Genomic DNA, 25,309 nt, shown 5'->3' with positions numbered 1-25,309 from the left:
TTATTACTTACGGGTTGAGTTGCTGCATGAAAAGAAATCTGCCAAATGTTATATGAACTAGACGGATTTATAAGAAAAAAATAGACCGGAAAAAATTTCTGTAATAGTGCTCCATTTTTGAACGTAAGGGTTAAAAACTTCAAAATCCAACCAACTTCTCTATAGTCAACAAATTCAAGCTAACCAACTTGTAATTACAAAAATACTCCGGGTCTATAAAATGTTCGGTCTATATTATCTGACTACCGAGCTAGACACCGGTTAGGCACCTATCTTTAATTTGATAGGACTCTTGTCTCTGAAACACAATTCGGCTATTGGGGTTGTAGGATGAAGAAAAAGTGCTTCAAATATCTATCGTTATTACTTGGCTGGTGTCAGAAATAACTATTTGTAGATACGCAACATATTTTTGCCTATAATGAATATTGATTTGAAAAATATTTTTCTTTGCAAAAACTTTTATTTTAAAAGATTTTATACAACTGTCGTTTGCTCTCTACTTTCCAGTGTCCTACAAATTTTGTAAAAATATTTCGGATTTTTCTATTTGAACTAATGCCCACATCTTCGTTTATAATAACAATAGGACAATATATTATCGCAAAACAGAAAGCGAAATATAAATCCCACGTTATAATAAAATTGCCCAAAAATTGAATGAGAGTTCAATTGCTAAACCAAATTTAATTGATTGGTACTCTTAAAAAAATTATTTGTAGGAAAAATTTAAAAAATGAAATTAAAAAACAAATTTGTTATTATTAGGAAAGGATATGCGCCTTTTCCAATATAGTTTCTTTTTCATTTAAAAAATTGTCTTCTGCTATGTAGTTCTTCTCCTTTGAATTCAATAGAAGGAGCCTTAATTGGAAAAATATAGATATACTAGAGTGATACCCTACCTGCTTCGCTGGGTTTAATAGTAGAGATTGATAAAGGTAAGGATTGTTTTACACTGGTAAAATATATGTATGGTTTTCAATTTTTTTAAATGTATAATAGTCGAAATATTTTATATTGACTATTTTTATAGAAATCTGTAATTTATGGTAATGTCAAATGATTACTTTTACAGAAATCTGTAATTTATGGTAATGTCAAATTAAATTAATTTTTAAATTTTTTTAAAATTTTTTAAAAATATATCTTTATAAATTCTATCCCATGTGTTATTCTGAAGTATGAGCTATATTGCTGTACAGTTTCATTAAAAACTATTCGCTAGTTTTAGCGTGCAAGCGTAACAAACAAACAAAACAAACAAACATGCTTACTTTGGCATTTGTAATATATAGATAGATAGGGATTTTATCTTCACTCTTAGTATCAATTTTAGCCTATAGTTACGTCTGTGAAAAGCATTTTTTTGTATCTGAATATTAAGTTTCTATTTTTGATATATTTTTGCTTAAAACTTGTTTAAATTAAGATTTTTAATTGAATATCGTTTGTTAAGTTTGCGAAGTAGAATAAAACCGTAAGTTTAATAATACAGCCATAACAGAAATTGGCATATTTCACACTTAATAATCTTCGTCTACATTTTCCAAAATTCCAAAATTAAATGTACAATCTAATGCCAACTTTTATTTAAAGCACACATAATTATTAGTAAACATACATATATTCATACATACACATCAGTAATGAACCACGTGATATTCTTCTCTTCACTAAAAGTTTTAAATATATACATTTTTATACAAAAAAAATACTTCAAGTCTTTAATAAAACAAAGATAGTTAAATATCTGTAAATATTTTCATCCTTTATTATTAAATTATTCATTTTATATGAATTTAACTTTTATTATTTTCATGTGCGTTGTTGCACGGTCGATGTTGATGTTTTTAAATTCCTAGTTAGAAAATTTTTTGAAATTAGTTTGGTGTTTTAAGGCTTATACTCTGATTTTTTTTGTGTGTGTTTCAATTTAAAAAATATTGTGTTTTAAATTGTTTTGTTAATTTTATAGTTTATTAAAAAGTTTTATTAAAAAAATATTTCGAAAGTATATTTTTATTTAATTGTGAAATTAATATGTGAAAAAATTTTGTTTAGTGTTTTAATTGTGATAATTTTTCTATATTTTATTTTATAAAACAAATTTTAAAATTTTGTAATCTAATTAAATTTATTTATATCTCTCTTTTTGGTAAATTATAACAACTTAATTTCCAAAAGTTAAAGAAAAGCTAGAATTCATTTATACTTTAGGCTGTGGTCAATAGTTTGAATATCTTTGCCACTCTCCATGCCACCGCTGTATCCTAAATTCGACAGCAGGGTCGGATTAAACATTTGAGGGGCCTTGTACCAAAAATAATAAAGGGCATGTAGAAGGTTCCTTTTTATTTTAAAGAAAACAATTTAACCATCTCGTTTAATATAGTTAATATTTCGTTTATTATTTTGATTATGACAGTAAATTTTACTTTGTATTTATTATAAGCACTCTATGTTATGTAGTTTTTCAGATCTACGATTGAAGATCGCGTGCTCGCTTATTCCATCAGCCATTTGCTGATTTTTACATGTTTTTTTCATTTGATTATTGGGGGCCCCCAGACACTCGAGGGTCCAGAGTTTGTGCCCATGTGTAAAAGTGTAAAAGTGTACGGTAGCTCGCATGAATTCTAAATATGATGTTTTTATCGTTTTCACGAGTCTGCCTGCAAAGTTTCAAATCGATTTGATTGGAAAACAAGCAGACTAGGGAGACTACGAGTTTAAAGAATGGGAGTAAAAAACATCAAATAACGACGAAAATTGAAAAATTATTGTTTTTAATTATTGTATGATTCAGTCAACATATTAATCCTGTCTGTTCAGGTGCTTAGGATCAGAACCATACTACACCTTTAGAAAAACAAGTTTATTAGTTAGAATATTTTTAATAATAATATATCTTACGTTAATTTTTTTACAGCCTGTATACATTATAGAATATTCAAATTAACATTTTTAATAAAAATGTTTGGTGTTTCATTTTAAAACCATTTTAAATCGATTAAATTAAAGCAAACACAAGGACTAATAATATTCGTCTGAGTGACTTCATTAGTTTCACATATGCAGTAAAAAAAATTTCCCCATTGACTAACAACAATTTCTAACACATAGTGTAGTACAGTGGTAACCTTTATCTATCACATAAGTATAGTGACACAATGATTTCGAATAATGACAAACGTCATCGAATTGATGATAACGATACCGATAAATATACGACGAGTTCGACGACAAAAAACGACAACGATAATGAACAACAAATAAGAAAATATATGACACTACAGTCTTCTAGATGTACGGGGAGTGCAGGTGTTGGAGGGGGTGGTGCTATAAAACGATTGTTATCAGAAAGTGTGCCATCATTGTTAGCGCCTAGTGTAATATCACTGTTTCAAAATAATAATAATAATAATAAGAAAAAAAATGTACAAGCTGAGAATATTCGTATAATAGTTGAAGATGTTGATATAGAACGCGTCGGCGATGAGGTAAAGTCGCTAGATGGTGATGATGATCAATGTAGCAGTGGTGTAAGACACCAACCAGATAATATAGATAATACTGAGGAGGATGATTCTTGGGTGGTTGGTATTACCCGAAGCAATGCAGTACAATTCGCAGATGAGACAAGTCGTGCTCGAACACTTCAAAGAACATTGAAATATGCTGGATATAAACCTGTAGGTGATTTATTTTTTTTCATATATGTTTTAAATAATTTTCAATTTTATCTTTAAGTGTAATATTACGTATGCTAACGTCAAAAAATATGATCCATTGAAAATGTATAGGATTAAGCGCTTCAAATTAATTTAGTTTATACGTACAAAAATTTAATAATTTGAGTTCATTTGTTATGTACCGCTCATTCGGATTTTTCTTTTTAGCTTATATGTATAACGCCATTTTTACTTTATTATATTATAAATATAATAAAGTATCGTGATCGAAAAAAAAAATCGATATCGGGATTTCAACGGAAATACACGTTTTGAGGGTCCCTGGTTCCAGTGATTCTTCCGTACCAGGGTTTATATCAACAAGTTCCTAGGTTTGACATAGCTCCCCTTTGGGAACCCTCTCCTTGGAGCTGTGGGGCTGGAGAGAATGAAATCGTCAAAAGTGGATAAATCAACCCTATCCAAAATTGAACAAATATTATTTAAAATGTCTTTTTAAGTAACTTTTGTAACTTGGTAATCTTTGATTAACTTCACCCATACCAAACTACATCCTTCTAAATATTATTTTAAATCCAGTAAATACCTAAGCCTGTTCCTCATTACCGTATGATTCCAAGAATAATATATCAATTACAAGAATAACATATCAATTTTATAATATAATAAAGTTTTGTCCGATGTTTCGGACCTTTTATTTTAATTTTGTACTCAATTAGTGGGGGAATTAATCTTCGCTGACCCACCTTGTATGTATTCCAAAGTTTTGAGTTTCTTTTTTTACAACCTATACCAATCAAATAGTTGGTATTTATATCTATCAAATAATAAAATTCAGGAAAGATATAAGCTGTTCGACCGAAAACTGTTTGGGGGCTCTGTTGGTAACTGTCATGGTTCGTCGAGTACAGAACAGTGCTAGCGCTGGAGATTGAATATCTACCAACTTACTACTATCCCTATAACTATATATTATAAATGTGAAAGTAAGTTTGTATGTTTGTTAGTTATGCTTCACGCAAAATACAAAATTTGAATAAAATTTTATAATTATATAGCTCATACATCAGAATAACACATGAGCTATAATTTAGAAAGATATATATTAATAAATATTTTCATAAATATTAAATTGAGACAATGACATTTCACTGCGCACCATCTATGAATATCATTGTAAAGCTAAAGTCCGCCGACGTCAAAGCACTCCTGCTGTTCTTAAACAGCTCCAAATAGTTCATGGAGAAGTGGTCGGCATTGGGCCAACCCTTTTTCTGTGTCACAACGGACCCCATGGTCTAAGTGTGTCCCGCCCCAGGAAAGCCACTCTAACCTAACCTAACCTACTATAAATGTAAAGGATAAAGGACATTCAACCTTTCAATTTTTAACTATAAACATAGCTAAAAATTACATACATATTGTAATATGTATGTTTATGAAAAAAAAATAAATTAGCAAAAATTTAGTAGGATAGTACTATAATATAATACATTAAAAAAATAGCAAAATTTCTCCTCGTCGCGTCGGTGGCGAGGTTTTTGGGACAATTCGCCTTGCCTCGCCTCGATAAGTAACGATCGTTTCGAAGCATAAAATTTTGCTATACTTTTTTTTTTTTAAATTTTAACAGTAGGTATCTTTTATTCAAATATCCTCAGCAAATCCTATATGTATTAACAGTATGTTTGAATTGAATGAAATGAACATGTTTTGAAACATTTAGTTGTATTATTTGAAATGAATGCTTGTAAAACTAGGTTTGTTTAGTTAATTAACAGCAAATAAACCATACAAACTCTCTGTATTTCAATCAATATTGGTAGGGACCATAATTGAAATGAAAACTTTTTTTGTGTAAAATATAAATTGATTATTGTGGGTGTGATGTGTAAAAGTTGAAAAAATACATGTTGTACATCTATACACTATTAAACCGCAATGTATATTGCTGGACCATTGAATTTCTATTAACAGAGAAGCCGTAAGGTATAAATATCTTAAAATTTCGGAATCCATGGAAAGTCAAATAATCTTTATAAAAACTGTGCGACTGCATTGTTTAAAGCTTACTGAAAAAAGTTAAAACAAAAATTTGTGTGATCTTTCCCAGGGGGCGGGAGCAACCCTTTCATGAGGGTGGAAAAATTTATGCTGAAATTGACGACGGGAATCGATATAAGAATATATGAATTCTTAGCAAAAAGTGTCATTGAAACATATTTTGAAAAGTCAATACTTTCCGAGTTATTGTCGATTGAAATTCAGAGTATTTAACGTCAGATTACTGAAAAATTTGACTTTTTTTGAAACAATATCGTACACTTTTTAAAGTACTTTAAAAAAAGTCATTTGCATAAAAATTGACGGAGCTATTATGAAAACAAAGTTTATCGGACCTCTCTTTTTATGTTTTATTCAGTACAAAAACTGATGAGTTTACCACGGGAACCAAAATAAATGCTTGCCGCTTTCCAATTAACTTTATTAAGATACTGGCAATAGGCTCAAGAAGTTCTAGCAGTATCGGATAAATATTTTTTGAAATATTGCAGTTTATATGCAGAAATAAAATTCGAAAAATACAAAAAAATGTCTTTATCGTTAAATAACTCGTTACTGTGTAAATTAAGCCTTCTTGAGATAAAAACGAACTTTGACAAAACATTTTAAAAAACGCGGTTTCTGTATGCTATCTCATAGAAACCGTAAATTTTTTCGTGATCAAAATTTGCCTTTGTCATTTTCTGATCCCTAAACTGCCACTACCTGTACAAAAAAATCATCTCTATCCGTTTCTCTATGAAGGGCAAAGACCATAATCTATCTCTGTGCCAAATTCATTCGGTAGTTTTTGCGTGGAAGAGTAACAAACATTCATCCATCCATCCAAACTTTCACGATTATAATATTCATCAAATAGTTGATCGTACCTACTATGCGAAACACACAGAGAATGAAAAGGGACAACCTAGTAAAAAATATATTTGAATTGTTTATCTAATTGAATTTTTTTTGTTTTGTTAAAATCTAAAAATTATACAGAAAACTGTCATAATGCTTTCAACTAAAAACAAACACAAAAAATTATTTTTCTATTTTAGATGTACTGTCCATTGTAGCAAATAAAAAAACTACAATAATTTTTATTTGAATTATTTATACACTTCGATTATTTTCACAAATCGTTATATGTATGAATTTTTTAACTATTCAATGTTCCCTATTCACTTTTTCCTGACTAATGATATCCCTTACAGGGGTACATATATGCGGGCAAGTGAAACAGTGACAAGTCCTTAGTCTTATGTGAAACCTTACGTACGCATTTTGTACGGACGTGGATCTTAGTTTACAAATGTGAAAGAAAAAGCTTTAGAGCGTCTTTTGTTAACATTTATTAGATTGTTTTTTTGAAGAAACTTTATTATTCATTGCAAAAAAAAAAAAATTTAATTATTTTCGACTAAAATCTCATGTTTACAATACGTTGACGGTGATAGCAGTTCCCACGCTTTCAATGGTCAAAGACAAAATTTTTTTAGTAATGTCGGCTTCTAGTCTTTAAAAGTAGTTATTAAAAAAAATAAGTGTTTTTTGGTCAAAAATTTATATATAAGAATTATTAATTATTAAAAACAGATTTTGAACATTTTGAGACACGTTTTAGCTTGAAAGATCAGAAACTTCGAGGAACATATCTTCATTATCACTTATCTATCATTACCGATTTCTGGACCATATAATTAACCAAAAACATGTGATTTGATCATTGATTTTTCAACAGGTTTCAACAAATTTATAAATTGTAATTTCGGTGAATTGAAAAAATTCATTGAAGCATTATTCTTACTATTTTATACCCTACTTGCTTGATAGCCACTCGTTTCGCTGGGCTTAAAAGTAAAGACCATCGCGTTATAGCACTCACTTCCCTTGCTCTCACCTATTTCCTCTTCCATAGAACTGGAAATAGAAATAGGGATTGTTTTACAATTTTTTTGTACACAGGTAAAATATATGTCAACTTTACAATTTATTTTTAAATGAAAAAAAGTCATAATTCATTAAGTAAATGAGAACAGATGGCCATAAAATTGTATCTCGTTTACCATTTTTATAGAAATCTTTAATTTTGCTTTAAAATGATATTCATATATGACGTAGTGAAATATGAAAGACAAATTTAATTTTTATTTTAAATGTCTTTATAAATTATAGGTAATGTCTTTGTCTGCTGTATGAGCTACATTATTGTAAAGTTTCATTCAAATCCATTCAGTAGTTTTTGTGTGAAAGCGCAACAAACAAGCAAACAAACCTTATTAAAAACAAAATATTTAAAAAAAAGTTTTATTCAAATCCATTAAGTAGTTTTTGCGTGAAAGTGTAACAAACAACCTTATTTTCACATTTATCATATATGGGGATTGGGCACAGAAAATGAACAAATTATGAGAAAATTCTAAGAGATAACTCAATTAAAGCCCATATACGATATGCTGATTTAATCTTTATTGTTGAATTTATTAATATTTATATACTTTTGCTACTTATTGATTGTATGAAATAACCGCCAAGTCTATTGTAAAAGAATTTCTTTATCAAAAAACATTATTATTATTATTATTATATTAAAGTTTTATGATATTTTCGATTAATCAATTTAAATATTTCAATTTTTTTGCACAGCAGTAAAATAATGTTTAGCAACAGTTAAGTACAATAATGTGTTCATTATACGTTCAAATATTTGCTCTTCGATAGTGAACAGGAGAAAATTATTATATTTTAGTTATGTTTTTTATTTGAAAAATGTGTACTCACATTTATAATTTTTTTATACTTGTGTGTCTTGTATACTCGAATTTCATTAAAATTGAACTGTTACAAACTGGGGGCTAAACTTAGTATACCTTCATATATTTCATATACATGGTAAAATAAACTGTGAATTTTAATGTAACTGATACTTTTCTAATAACATTTTATTATTCTTAAAAATAAGATAGAATCTTACTTAAAAAGAAGGGAAGTTCGATAAATCTTATGTACTCTGTAAATCTTAAGTCATCATGCAAGAAGGTAACTATGATTAATCTTTAGAGGCAAAATAAGCATTAATCACATTACAGATCGATTTTTTTGAACGAATGTATAAAATTTCTATTTAGTGTAGAAGAATATGACGTGTGAAAATAACAATTTTCTCATTCAAGGTTTCCATGCGGAAAAAAATTGTAATTATTTTATAGACGATGGAAATTACACTTTGATCAAACAATATAATCGTTGGAAGAATAGAAGGAAACGAGAAAAAGGTTTTTTCTTGTTTTCACTATTATTATTGAATTGACGGAATATATATTAATTTTCTTCGTACATTAAAGCGGTTGCTACGTATTTTCATTAGTTTTCTTAATTTATTTTCCTTTCTTTATAAGCCATTTGTACATTTTTTTTATGTTTTTATTTGTAAAAATGTAGCGAATTGTAAAGAATTTTTTCCAATCTAATAAACATTCTTTTTGTTCACAATTTACTGCAAATGTTGAAAGAAGATTTATTAAGAAGAAGAGATATTAAAATTAGATTTTTTTATTAAAAGTGTTCATTTAGCATTGGATTTGACTTTTGGTTAAAATTTCATGGAACTCTTCATACATGACGAATTTATTCGGTTCGAAATTAGAATTTTTAAAATATCCAAAAATCGAATTTCGTATTCCTACATGGACATATAAGGTTATTATAAATGGAATACAAGCAACTTATGTTATTTAAGGATGTATAAGCACGGTAGTGGAGGCACAAATTTAAAAAATATTTATTTTCAATTTTGATGATAAAATCTATTATAACTTGACGATATAAGACGAAAAGTAGGAGTAAAATTTTTCGATATCGTACATTTAGCAAGTAAAATTTGGGAATTTTTTTTTTACTACGAACGTGTCATAGGAAAGAATCTCTGAGAATTCCTATATATTACGTCCAGCCTCGTGAGGTTGACTTATATTTAGCCGATAAATAGCCTTTTAATGAAGAATTATCCATTTATGTGAAGTGGCTTAAATCGAATTTTAAACTATTTTAAGGTTAACACTTGAATGCGTATGATTTTAAAGATAAATCTTGCGCTTATATATGTTATGATTGAACTTTAAATCCCCGAAATTGCGTATATTCAGCGAGAATATTCCATTTACGCGATTAATTCATATAGAAATACGAAACTTGCTTTTTGATTATTTCAAGGTTATTAACCGATATAAATCTAATAATATTGTATTAATATTGATATTTTTATGTAATTTAATTAAATTGATACTTCTCTCTGTTTCTGTGTAACATGTTAAATTAAATTTTATGAAACTATGTGAATATTTTTATATACCAATAAAAATTACGTGTCACGTTGTTTGTCCGCGATGGACTCCTAAACTACTGAAGCAATTTTAAGTTCGGTTTGCACACCGTGTAAAATTTGACTCAACTTAAAAGATAGGATAGCTTACATCTCAATTTATAGGCGCGATATTATTTTTTTGCAAATTATTTGTCTATTGTTTGACAGTCAATTATCTGTTAGCTCCAAACGAGCAGATGGTGATATTTCTTGACTGGATTGAGTAAGTATTTAATAGATGGCGCTATGTTAAAAATACAAACGTTTCATATAAGCTTCAATTTAATAGCATAAGCACCACGTGTTGCTGAGGCTAAGGTATAACCTAAATCTATTTTGTAATAAACGAAATACAGTGAAAATCAATTGTTCTTACTTTTTCAATTTTTGGTGTTAGCATAGCCGTCATAGTGTTGCTTAGCCTGAAGTATAAATTAAATTCATTTGATAGTGAAGATAATACAGTGAAATTTTAACTGCTTTTTAATTATTAGTGCTTAATTGTTAAAACTCTTTAATTAAAATATATACTTGTAAGTATTATCACATAGTTATATTATTAATTTTGCTATGCAACAAATTACACTATAAGTGAAACAAAAACCTTGGGCACAGCAATGCGTGGCCGAGTCTACTAGTATAATATAAATTATTATTGTATTAAATCATTTAACACACAGCATATACGTATATGTACAATGTTCTGTTATTATTATTATTATTATTATATATTGAAATAGTTCATTATCGCTATTAAACATTGTGATTGGTTAAATGATATCTAATTGCACTTTTAATATCAATAATTTATTACAGGATGGATTGGTTTGGCATATTTATTTGCTTTTTAATAGTTCAAAACACATTACATAATAATTCTATGTAATTAAATTGTGATTTTATTGCAGGGTATTTTCAATTTTGGATTACATTAAACAAATTGAAAATGGCATAGGTGTGCGTAGAAATAACATTACGAAAATTATTTTTTACAAATAAATATCGTTAGTTGAGGTTTAAGTCATTCAGACCTGAAGCCTATAATCTTAAAGTTGTATTTTTTGTGTCTTTAGACGAGGTTCATGTTTTGAATTCATGATAAAAAATTGTCGAGCTTACGACGTTTTTTATTTACCGGTCGTGCTTGGTAAAAAATCAAAAAAAAAGGTTTTAAAAAAAAAATGACAGGAAATTTGCAACTGTCGAAACCCACGTTTTTCAAATAGCATAGCTCCTAGAAGGAAAGAAGTATCAAACGACACTTCTCGCAATTTCTTTTAAAATAATTGTTCGATTAATTTTTATCCTTTTGACAAATTTTGACAAACGACGGATAAAAGCAATTCGTAAACTTACATCTTCAGACTAAGTTGAAAGCAACCGTCGGTAAAAAATTCTAGCTTATAAGACAAATATTCATTTGAGATGAACAGCAAAGCAAAGTTTAATCTTGTTTCAAAAAATTTGATTTTATAAAGGTAAATGTAAACAAGTGAGTTAAAAAAACTCTGATGAAGTTTTCGGGTACAGAAAGCTAATTTCGTACTTGAAATGTCTTATCTTATAATATTCGCCATTAAATTACCTTTTTCCTTAGAGCCTTCTCCAAACTGAAACGGTTTTGATTTTCATCGCCTATTTTTTAGTTGATCGGGGTACGGATTTGACTCGCACTTGAATCATAGCTGAGAATACTACTCGTTATATTATCTGTCAAATGTAACAAAAAAATCCAAATCGGTTCATCTGTTTAGGCGCTACGATGCCACAGACAGACAGGCACATACACATAGCGGTCAAACTTATATCACCCCTTTTTTTAGTTCGGGGGTTAATAAAATAATTCAAATCAAATAATATAATTTTTCAAATTTTCCCTGAAAAGCACCTACATCGCCTCGATCAAAACCATAATTCTGTATACTACTGCCGGTCTATTGGAAGCTTTTCACACCATATTAGAAGAATTTCCGGTTACAAAGTTAGGTTACAAAAAATATAATTGTTTGTTCATAAAAAAAGTTAATAAAATATCATGCTTATCCTTTCGAATCCAGTTAAATGTATAAACAACATATTGTTTCATGCTATTATATTAGTTACTTAGTAGTGTTATATAAGCAATTAATTATACTCGATTACGATTTCTGTACACATGTTAGAAACAACGTACATCCAACAAAAAACAACTAAATAAAGTTTTTTCCCTGTGTTTGTTATATTCAAACTTTTCATTTCCTAAAGTATATAAAAATTTAGTTACTATAACAATACGAATGTAAACTATTTTATCTCGAGTATTAACACACAAGAGTATAAATACAGGGAGTTTCAAGTACAGCTTGCATAATATATGTGGTAGCATTATCGATCATAAAATAAATATAACAAGTGAAAACAAACAATTGAATGAATTTATTGTTGAAATATAATCTAAAGACAGTTTTTATGTCGCAAAGAAGGATAGTCACTCTTCCGCACGAAAGAATAAGAGTAAGTTTCTTCTCATTTCCTCAATGTACATAGATAGTAGTAAACAAACACATACATATATACAAATATGTATACTTGATACAATACAATACTTGTATACATTCTGTATAACCAACTATACTGTTCTAACCTAATTTGCGACCTCACGGATAAGCAGTGATACTTACGAGAAAATCTTTCAAACAAAATTTGTTTATTTTTAATCATTAAAAGGATCCTTTTTTACATTCAAACTTTTGTTATATCTCTAACGGTTTACAATATGGGTTCTCCTCTCTCCTTCTTCTCTTCTGTCCTATGTGTCAGCCAATTAATTCGTAAACCAAAATAAATATAAATTGGAATAAAATCCAAGGAATGACTTTGGCTTTTCGAAATGCGTTCATCATTCTAAAAAACTAAGTTATCAAGCGGGGTTTTTAATTTTTATGTAATAGTTCATTTAAAAGTCACTTAAAATTAGTTTAACCAATTTATTGTCAAAATATTAATGTGAATGTGAAAATTAATGTGATTCCACACTGAAAAATCCGTTCTAGAAATTTGGTTGTCTTTTTAATTTAAGAATAAATTAATTTTAACCCCGAACTTAGAAAAAGCCTGTTTTAAGTCTGTCTGTCTGTCTGTCTACCTGTGGCATCGTAGCGTCTAAACAGATGTAAATATCATATTTTCTCAAAGCAATTATGAATTAACATCGCTCCCTTCTTTTTCTGTAAAATATACAGCGACCACGATCGACCGAACACGCGTCGTGCGAATAGAAACTTGTAATATTAGTTGAAGGTGAACTTGATACCTACTATTCAACTTTTATTTATATTAAGGCATAATTTTTTTGAAACATTTAGTAGTGTAAAAGAGCTCAAACTATTTTCTCTTCAGTATCAAGATTAAGTTTTTGTAGACTTTGTGTTGATTTTTATCAAGTGTCTATATCCATCTATATCAAAAGTATATCTAAATGCTTTTTATATGGATTTATATATAAGAGAATATAGTTAATGATTTGTTTGGCGTAATGCCATCATCTTTCATAAAAAGTAAATTTGTTTTTAAAATTTCTTGGAAATAAAGTTTTCTGAATGTGCCAATTATCGTACGTTAATTTTTTTAATGTGTATTTTGCAAATTTCGTATATGTAGGTATGTTAATATGTTAAACTAGCTAATCATATACAAATATTAAACAAATTTTTTACTACGTCAGTCAAATTCTACATTTAAATCGAAAAACGCGATGTAAAGCTGCCTTTTTTGGTATGTTATTTGGACCCCTTAGGGTAGTCTGAAACTACTTTTTGTAAGCAAAAAAAAGTTATGATACCTGCGGAATCCTTGAAAAACTGCCGACTTTTTTCAATGTTTGCAGTTTCAAAAATTATGAGTTTTTTCCAAAATTATGAGCTTTTGATATTAGTTGTTACTTAGTTACTACCATCTTTTGAGCATTAAGTTTGAACAATTACAGCCAACACACAGCTCCGTATACCTAATAGTTTTTGAGATGTTATGCTTGAAAAATTCACATGGTTTCCAGAATTCTTTAAATTCTGAGTTTCGCTTGTTAAACCGTTAAACATATAACAAAGTTTAGGTGTAAAACAAATTTTTTTATGCAACAACTTTTCGTAACCATCATTGTTTTTTCTTGAAGGGGCAAATTAGGTCAAAAATTTGGGATCCATTTTCTTCAAAAATATAAAAAGTAAAGATGATGAAAATTTAAAGGTAACCTCAACTAGTGAGCCTTATGATGACTTTTTGAAAGAAACGAAAAAAATGATTACCCGTTATACTCCTTAAACATGCCAAAAAGAATAAATAAATATCTAATAAACTGGTAACTTAATCTTTAAAAAACAGTACACGTTTTCTTCCATGCTACTTATTTCGAAGAAGATTACCTACTCAAGAAAAGTATTCCACACTTGGTATGCCTATTTCAGAAAAAATCTCTTCGACTTGCAAGCTTTGCAAAAATTGTATAAGCATACCCGTTGCTAATAATTTTTTAAATATTAACTAATAGCTATTAGAATTAAATAAATGTTAATGGGGTAAATCATCGACGTAATTTCACTGTTCTTGGTACTAACGATATAGAATAGCCATGCCAAGTGTATCATATTTCATTTGAGAAATGTTCGAAAAATGAAGCATGAAAAAAGCTTATGGAACTTAATTATTTGTCCAAAACTTGATAGTTTTTGTACGACACGCCAATTTCAGTAAAAAAGTAGGAAAAGTTATAGAATTGCGCCAACTCAAAGCCTGTACATTTTCAATCCTCGTTTTATTGGTAAAATATATTGCAAATAAATTTTAAAATTACTTCTTTCAATGTAAGTATTTGGGTAAAAATATTGAAGCTATAAACATTTGCAATAGTGGCGTTGTATTCGGTTCTGAACGTAAATTTTACTTTTAAGATACTTTATCGATGTAGGTATCGATAACATTTGAAACCTAAATTATTGAAACTATATCGTATAAAAAATCCGTAGAATCATTATATGATAACAATTACATTTATTATAGATTAGTCGATTGGATGTAAAAATATAACATAAAGGATTCATACATAAAATGTTGTAATGAACAAGTGAAAACAAAGAATTGACTGAGTGAATTGTAGAAATACCATGCATAGACAATGTTGATTACTCTGTCACCTTACACATACATACATGTCACCCATACATAACTGATATTCCCATATAATACATACTATACAATTTACGCCTAATTTGCGCCCTCACGGGTAAATAGTGATGTTTACGAATAAAAGTTTCACGAAAAGTTGTTTTTTTTATAAGAAATATTTTTTGCATTTAAAATTTTGTTCTATGTCTTATGGTTTACAAGATGAGTCCTACGGACCCAAGACCCAATTGACCTATATTGCTCATTTACGAACTCGACCTCACATTTTACGTCCTGAGTACGCTATAAAAATATCATCTTGATATCTCTTTTTGTTTTTGCGTTATCGTGATTCTATGAACTCCTATTCCAAAAAATCAATATTTCTAAGCGTTACAAACTTGGGGCAAAGCTTAATATACCTTGTATATTACATATATGCATGGTATAAAAATGAAATCAATATATTAAAAAAAAAATTGAAACATATTTTGCAATTAAATAATTGAATGCATTATTTATGAATCGAACAAATAGTGTAAAATAAAATGCATATTATAATGTTTACCAGTTACCACCCTATTTATTATACCATGTATGTATGAAATATACCAGGGTATACTAAGTTTAGTCCCAAGTTTGTAACGCTTAAATATATACTATGAACAAAAGTCTGTTATAGGTGTTCATAAAATCAGTAATTAGCCCATTTTTGGTTATCTGTCTGTCATCATGATTACTCAAAATCAAAAAGGGATATCAATCTGAAATTTTTATAGTGTGCTTAGGACGTTAAAATTCAGGTCGAGTTCGTAAATGAGCAACATAGGTCAATGGGGTCTTGGGTCCGTAGGACCCATCTTGTATACTGTTAGAGACAAAACAAAAGTTTAAATGTAAAAAATGTTTCTTATAAAAAAATAAACAACTTTGGTTTAAAACATTTTTTCGTAAACATCACTGTTTACCCGTGAGCGAGCAAATTATTCGCAAATTGTATAGTATGTATTATATATCAGTTATATATATGTGACATGTATGTATGTATAATGTGACAGAGCAATCAACAATATCTATACACAGTATTTCAACAATTAACTCAGTCAATTGTTTGTTTTCACATGTTTAATATAACATGCATCCATATTCAAGTATTATTATTAATAAGGATATTTTACTAACTGTTAGTTCGAGTATATTATATTATTAAATATTGTGGATATATCTACTATGTTTAATTATTCCATTATAAGTAAACGGTGTCTTAAAAAATGTTTGGCATTTTATCAGTAGCGGAATATTGGATTGGCACAAGTATTTATCCATATCTGAATTTTTAACAGTGTAATTTACATTTTAGTTCGGGGGTTAATAAAATACTCCTTTTTAGTGAGTTCTTATAAAATATTTTGTGCTTTAATAATACTTTGTATTATAAGAAAACAGTCAAATATTACAAACGGCTCTTGTTTTGTTCTAATTTATTAGTACAGTAAAAAATGTTACAAAAATTGACTAATGAAGGAAAATGATAGAAACCGCTCGAATTTTCCAGAAACTGCATTGAATGTTTTTATCTTTATTAACGCATGAGTAAGTAGCTCAAATGTATCTATTTGTAAATAAACAATAAATTTTTTGTTCAATGAAACGATCAATGTTAATGTTTACTTAAAAAATTAGTAATTAGGCAACTAGTATGACGTAAATATTAAATGTTTGTCAAATAATCGAAAACTATTATACATGTATAACGTATACGTAATTCAAGTTGATTATTAATTAATTTTGTAAGTCAACTTTAACATTAAGCGTTCCATTGAATTAACAAATTATTATTTATTAACAAATAGAAACATTTTCGCCACTAACTCATGCGTTACTAATGATATTTGATACCAAAGAAACACATTCCATGAAGTATTAGCAAAATGCGCGCCGGTTCTTTCATTTTCCTTTATTTGTAACATATTTAACTGTACTATATCCATTTTTAATCGTTTTCCATTAACAAGTGAAATTTACAAAATTTAAGAAAAACTCGAACAAATACGGAACCCTAAACTCACACTTGAAACATATGTAAGAACACTCACTGCATTAAATTACCTCTTTTCTTAGAGCCTTCTACAAACTGAACCAATTTTGAGGATCATGACCTATTTTTTGTTCTTCCCGGTACGGAACGCTATACTGATACCTGAGTCATAGCTTTGAACACTCTCCATTACCTTTGAAACGAAACAAAAAATCAAAATCGGTTCATCCATCCATGAGGCTTCCAAGATTTTAAAGATCTTTAAGTTATAAGCGTATTCAATTCCATTGTAATCCATTTATTGATGTCTTCACAGAAAATGATCTATTAGTTTGAGATCGCACAAGTTATTGAAATTTCCGCAATCTAAACGTGTTTTATTTTTAATTTTTTAATAACGTGGTAATAATTAATTTTTGATACTTTCTGTAGATATGAATAAATTGTAATTATGATATTATATGCAGGTTTCATAACAGGGTGAAGTTATTGTAAATGGTATACGATGGTTGATTCTATGCATGTTTTTAAGGGTAACATAATATTCTGCTATAATAGAATTATTTAATGTGTACCATTATTTATTTTGCTTTCTCTAGCAGATAAAATGCAAAGCTGTGCGTTTTAAAATCTAGTTTTTACTAACTAGTAATGGGTGATTATTATCTACAAAAAAATCTTTTGTTTCATAAACTAAATTGGTTTCCCGCCTTTTTACAAAGTAGAGAAATCCATTGTAATTGATCGTGGGCTTAGGGAAGAGCTCGTAAATCAAGAATTGGTTGATTAACCTTTGTCGAGGCTTCGGCGAAGGCTGGAATAATAAGGTTCAATTTTTCGATGCCAACTCAATCATTTCCTCCTCTATCGTCAAGATTAGGTATAATAAATTTAAAATCGTATTTTATCACTTTCAACTTGAATGAATAGTAAAATAAAAATGAAATGTAGGTTTTGTAAAAATTTGGATACGATTGGCTCACCCACTAAAGTCAAAAGTAATTTTAATTAGGTTTCTTAATCAATTTAATACTAGGTAATGGGTAATATGTAGACAACTAGGTTATATGAAAATGCATTTAACACAAGTGACGGTATTTTCAGTTGCACTGGATTATACAGAATGGGTCACTTTAATCTATACCTCGTTTTGTAGTTAACCAATGAAAATATAACTTAATCAAAAGTTTCAGAGTTTGATGGGAGCATCATATTCTGACATCAGATTGGGCCTAGATTTTCGGGTTTCTTTATTAGTCAATGTAGATCCTAAACGGTAAGAGATGGAATAACACTTTAAATAAGACAGTTTTTCCTCATAAAAAAAACTAGCAATGTTTGTTTAAACATTTGCGTTTGGAGGAAATTTGACTTAAAAATATGTTTTCATTACATTCAATCGATGGAAAATACGCTTAAAGTTTATCGATTATTGTAGGTCAAAGTAATGGACATCGACGAACATCCTCTCATGCCCTTGACAACCTTTGGTTAAAGCATTTTTCCGTAGTTAGCGTCTTTTCGTTCGATTAAAAACAATAATAAAATATTTTTAAGTCGTATTTCCTTCGAAGGCTAACCTTTTTCAAGAAAATGTTTTAATCAAATATTGTTAGTTTTTTTTCAATATTTTGTCAGAACTTTATGTCCCCCATCAAACTCTGCAACTTTTTTGTAAGTTATTTTTTTATTGGTTAACTACAAAATGAGATATATATGTGTATAAATTAACATGACCCACCTTGTATATACTACATATGTGGTTTTATTACTTGTATAAATATACTTGAAATAAATGTAACGAATAATGCATGATGTTTATTAGTGTCGAAATTATCATTTTGAAAATAATCATCAGATGGCAAAAAACAAGATCCTTTTTATCCTTTTAAGTTTAGATATGTAAACAATTTAGATTTATGATATTTTATAGATAGGCTACTGTAATACCATAAGGCATCCATAAATACGAATGAATTTCTCGAAAACTCCTGTTGACGACGGGGATACCGTTAACCCTGGCATTTTAAATTAACCGTAAATATACTAAATTCATAATTCGGTTAATACTACCTGGGGCACCTCGGAGACCAATTTTGCCGCAACATTTGTGTTCAGCAAGCCCAAAACCACCGGGTAACAAGTTTGGAATCATTTTCATTAGTATTAACCGAATTATGAATTTACTATATTTACGATTAATGTAAAATGCAATTATAAAATGTATATTATTTATGCATCTTGCATATTTTTAATTTCTAATTAATCAATTTATTAATCAAGTCTAATTCCTGACGCTCTAACGAATCGAATGCCGAAAATTGCATTCAAATCCGACTTACTATTCAACTTTTTCGGACTTCATTGCTTCATTTTTGCGCGACTACTATTGAATCCAAATAGAACGCTAATGCAAATGGGGACTCACTAGCAAAACAGGTGCCTTAAATTACTATTAGTTTCATAAGGATTTTTAAAATACTTAATTCAATGAAATTTTATTCACTTATGAGTACTTTTTCGGTTGTCCCAGTGCAAAACTTATTAATCCAGCTTTCTTTTTTTATAGTTTAATTTTTAAGCTCCGAACTAAAACAAGGGGTGTTATAAATTTGACCGCTATGTGATGATTTCCAAAATCGATTCAGTTTGAAAAAGGCATGACATAAATAATTACTATGGAAATGAATGGTCAAATAAACCTGCTTCAATTCATTTTGAAAAGTGAAATGGTAAAATAATGAGATAATTTAAAACATACTTCAAAAGAATAAAGTCAACCCAAATATTTCAATTACAATTGAAATATTGCCAAAAATTTATCCCGAAAAATGATAACTCTCTAAGTATCCTTTTCATCTCATCTGATGTCCTTGACCATCACTTTGATATTGATTTAAGAATGAGTGTTATAAGTTTAAAGAGTTTATCTGTGCGTTTGTGTGTTTCTCAGTGGCATCGTAGCCCCTCAACGGTCAAACCTACTTGATTGAGAACATTCTATAGCTAAGTTTCCAAAAATCGGTTTACAAGGAATAAATCATTTGTCGGGGTTTTTCAAATTATGTAAATTTCAATTGTTAATATTATGGATCTTATATTCATTTCCAGATGATTTCCAGCTTGTGGATAAGAGTTGTTCTTTAAAGAAATTCAAGTAAAATTTTTTCGAAGAAACAATTCGTTGACTAGACTATAACATATTCTTGTGTTTAAATATTTGACAGCAAATATGTGTATATAATTGTAGTTTCAAAATATTAAAACAAAACATTTCATTGAATTCACAATTATTTGTTAAGTTAAATAAATTGACATAGAAAATCATGAATTTATATTTAACAAATGGGTCGGTCATTGTCTTTGCTAGAGAATGGTCAACAAAACTTGTTTTTCGTTTGTAAAACATAACAAACATGTCAAATAATAAACAATGGTTGTTTCTATTTATACATGAATGTAATTATAAACAAATGTTTAGAAATAGTTATTAAAATAAATATCACGATACTCGAAATAAAACTGTGCCTATATTAAGAAATTTTATTTAAAAAATACAATTAAACGATTGTCAACAGACTTATATTTTGATCGATATTTTGATTCCAACGCAATCATCGTCAGAAGCTAAATTTATACCCACGTATAACACATTATAAAAAATATTTTATTTCCGGTGTCTGGGTATTTATTTCAATAACTATATTTTGTTCCAGTTTCAGTTTGTAACCCCCGAACCAAAAGTGTAATAAGTTTGACCGCTATGTGTGTGTGTCTGCCTGTGGTATCGTAGCGCCTAAACGAATGAATCAATTTTGTTTCGTTTGAAGAGTAATTAAATGGAAAGTGTTCTTAGCTATGTTTCAAGGGCAAGTGTAGGGTTCCGTATCCGAAACAACTAAAAAATAGGTCATAATTCTCAAAATGGGTTCCGTTTGAAGAAGGTTCTAAGGAAATTTCCCTATTAGCTCAGTTGAAGGAAGTCGCCTTAGTTAGCTCAATTAGTGAATCGTATATGCATGAAGGAGGTGCACTCAGCCTCTGAAAATAATTGAAAAATATATATATAATTGAAAATAATTGTTAAATGAAATTATCTGCGGAAAGGTGGTAAAACACAGATATGGTATCACAATGGGTTCTATAGCCTAAGTGTGTCCTTCGTGGACTGCCAATATAACCTAACCTAACCTAAGGCTCTAAGGAAAACGGTAATTTAATGGAGAGTATTCTTAGATATGTTTCAAGTGCTAATTTGGAGTTCTGTACCCAAAAAATTTGCCGAGGACTGAAAAACAACGAAACCATGAGTCTAGTTTTTATACCTCTTGATTTGACCTTATGACTTTTAGACAACTGAACGCATAGTGAGTGCTTGACATTCGCTAACTTTGCGCATCACTATACATTAATTAAAATATGAGGTATATGATAATATACCTCATATACGATTAATATTAATGATAATAATTTTATGCTACCTATTTCGAATCACTAATTTTTGATGCAATGATATTTCACAGTCATTAAATTTAATTGATGAGTAGCGTTTGATTTAAAATTGTGGCTTATGCATCTTTGCATTTAAAATTTCTTATTTAAGAGTAAAGAAGCTGTAATTAATCAAAACTATTAGTAATTTAATTTTTTATTGTTTCAGTTAAGTGTCTCATGAAATTATAATATTATAGGGCAGTGCGGGTTTCCATTCACCGCCAAATATTCGTGACAAAATATCCCTAATAATAGATTAAAAATATAATAACAAATCCATAAATAAATTGCAAAATATGATAATTTTAGTTAAATTTAATTAAACTGACGTTTTTTATGGCCACAGTTGATGTACAATCTATTGACAGATACATTGATTCTTGATTTTGCAAAAATAAGAAATATCTATGGGTATTTTGTGTATCGGATATGTAGTCTACAAACCCTAAATAAGTATTTGCTATTAGGTAAGTGTAAATTTTCATTATGTGAAACCAAAGATGACAGTAAAAATTATTCCTTCTCAAAATTTCAAAATAAACTTTCGCAGCATTAAATGTCTTTACGAGTAGATTTTTTTTTTAAAGGTTAATGGTCTAATAAACCCTCCTGACTAACTTGAAAAGATTTGTGAACTACTAGAATTTTAAGTAAAGGAAGCATTCATTTTTAGCATTCCTGCATCCTTTGGGACTAGTTCTTTGTAAGGTCTGTATACGTATGTAATACGTACATCCTCCCTTAGTAATACTTGCAGATGTTTGTTTGACCGTATCTCGCAACTCAAATCCACTAGCCATAGAAAGTGGAAACTATTCGTCGTAGAATGCTGAAAAGAATCTTCGTAGGTACTTCTTTTGGTATGTAACGATATTGAAAATTTACAATTTTCAGATTAAAATACAAATACACATCTTAAAAAGACATTGGTGGCTACATCAAATTTCTTTATTTATTCTCTTTCTGTTTTTGTTAGACACTATTTCTTTCTGAAACTTATATCATGTTATTCTCTCTAAAAAATTAATCTAAGAATTGAATCATAATAAAAAAAATGTTTTTGTAAAACTATATGGCAAATGTGTCATCTGGATATATGAATAAATTATCTTAAGATGTCCTAGTATAAATCTAACATGATTTTCTTATTATTATATAACTTTATCATACACTTTTCAAGAATTTCAAGACGACAACGTATGTTTTTGTGGAAATCTACAAGACGGCGATATTAATAATTCATTTAAATTAATGTAATACATTTCATGATTTGAATTTTATTTTTTTAAATGTTCATAAGACTCTTTTTCACAAAATATTTGTGTCGAGTAATGCATTCAGATTGTCTATGTCGAAATTATGTATTGTTTTACAACGTGTTCTGTTAATGGCATAAATTGATAAATTTGTTCATTGACTGGCTATCATTCGATAATCAATAGCCAATGATAATCAGTAGATATTAGTAAATTTCATTGTATAATAGTGAAAATTAGTACTCCCTGTTTTTCGAAATTATCCTAACCAGAATTTAAAAAGAAAAAAAATGATAGAAAAAAATTATATTCTTCACTTTTATAAAAGAAATGTAATTGTAAACAAACGATTTTTGATTGTGCTATTTAAAACAGAAATTTGAGAAAACAAATGTTTATTTTTGAATATATAAAAAATTATGCTAAGAGCTCATAAATTGGCATTTGTTTTGAAAATTTTATGTACATATTTTATGTTTTCAACTTTCACAAAAATTTTTATACAGATTTTAAACAGTAACCAGAAAAGAATAGGTACTTTTTGGTACTACAATAAAAGTTTTTTTATTTTGAGAAAGATAAATGTTTTTCCTTTTTAACTCTTGTGCTTTTGTTCATTTAACAATGTATTCTTTTATATTTTCCTACCTCTTTCTGTTTTTTCATGTAAATTATTTTCATAAATCAGAAATGAAAAACCAAAATTATTTTAATTTTATCGGGTGTATAAATAAAAGGTAACCCCTGTAGAATACATTACATTAAAACTGTTCTAATATACATTAAAAATCTAAATTAATGCAATAACAACTCAAGTGTTGGTGTTTTTAGAAAATATCATGCAGTTAATCTATATAAATTTGTCACCATTATTGGGATACTTAGGTACTATTATTGGGATATCAAATATACCTAAATATTTCTAATGTATTTAAAAAATCACTAGCATATAATATACTTTAAACAAGTGAAAACAAACAATTGACTGATTTAATAGTTGAAATACCTTTTGTATAGAAAGTGTTGAATATCAGTGCATGCATTTCTTTTTATTAAAGCATTTTCCACCGAGAAAATTTTCTGCCAATTTTTTTACATGCTTAAAATAGCATGAATTAAAACATACGTAAACGGCAGAATTATTAAAGTATATTATAAAATACGTCCGTTTGTCACAATTTTAAGCACACTTGACAGGTACTTGCAACCGCGAGAAGCTTCTGCCAATTTTGTTATGAATTCCAAGGTATATAAATTAAAACATATGTAAACAGCAGAAGTGTGAAAGAATATTAAAAAAAAAAATTACAATTTTAAAAATAGAGTGGGTATTCTTGCAACCGCGCTACCCAAGGCAGAAGTACGTTTTGATACTTGACTATAATTAAATCAATCATACAAAAAATTGTAGCTTTGTGGCGAGTATCTTAGTCAAGTTGGCGACCAGCTCTTTGTTTAATATATGCAAGGTATAAAAATCACTAATTTCCTAAACATTATTTAATTGGTTAACAATAACTTAATTAATAGTTCAAGTACTCGAAAAGGGATTATAAATTAATTAACAAATGGACGAAAAGATAATAATTATTATTAATTGTGTCTAGGACAAGTTGATAAGTTCTATCTGTTGAATGTTTGTAAATTATTGATGAACATACTTTTTAAATACACAGTCAAATGTATAAATGTATAAATTTTCAATCAACAAGTGAAGGAAAAAAGTTTTGTATTAAAATAAAATATAACATTGCCAAAAAGTATTTATATTTATTAAATTCCATTTTCTTTTGTTGGTAAAATATATAGGTTGGTATTTACTTTGCACCTGTTTCGAATTGTTATGCGGTTTTATATTAAAATAATAGCCAAGACAACAAACAATGTCTACTAAACTGACGTTTAAAAACTTTAATGCTTTACAGAAATACAAAAGAAATGTAAACATTTAAATAAAATATTGGTTTTCTGTTTTTCTTGTTGAAGCTTTTTTGCTTTTAGAAAAGGGTTGTCTCCCTTGTTTCAAAACTTATACAAAAATAATAAATAATTAAATAGGCGTTATTGTTTAAAATACAAGTATTTTAATAATTTTAAAATTTTAAAATAGAAAAAATCACTTAAAATAATGTAGCGGGAGAATGCGATAACTACATGGAATTTAATGTAGCCAAAGATACGATCGCCATATTTAACTTTTAAAAGGCAATGAGCATTCTTGACTGAACCAATTTTCAATCCGTGGTTGTGCCACAGTGCCCAATAGAAAAGAAGGGCC

At 28.5% G+C, this 25,309-nt stretch overlaps 1 protein-coding gene across 2 annotated transcripts in view; it reads left to right on the top strand.

Annotated features, from left to right (window-relative positions):
• The window catches only part of LOC123293739 (apoptosis-stimulating of p53 protein 1-like), a 598,530-nt gene that overhangs the window by 344,123 nt on the left and 229,098 nt on the right, over positions 1-25,309 (top strand). Inside the window, exon 1 of one of the 2 annotated variants that reach the window (XM_044874641.1) lies at positions 3,020-3,695. The exons of the other annotated variant lie outside the window; for it this stretch is intronic. Coding sequence (XP_044730576.1) covers positions 3,174-3,695 — 522 coding nt within the window. The 5' untranslated portion in view covers positions 3,020-3,173. Of the gene's footprint in view, positions 1-3,019; positions 3,696-25,309 lie in introns of those variants that run through there. 2 annotated transcript variants of the gene reach the window in all.

This window comes from Chrysoperla carnea, chromosome 2 (genome assembly GCF_905475395.1).
Source record: "Chrysoperla carnea chromosome 2, inChrCarn1.1, whole genome shotgun sequence".
NCBI classification, from domain to species: domain Eukaryota; kingdom Metazoa; phylum Arthropoda; class Insecta; order Neuroptera; family Chrysopidae; genus Chrysoperla; species Chrysoperla carnea.
Note: the sequence above shows the minus strand (reverse complement) of the source record. Positions and strands in the feature narration are given on the sequence as shown.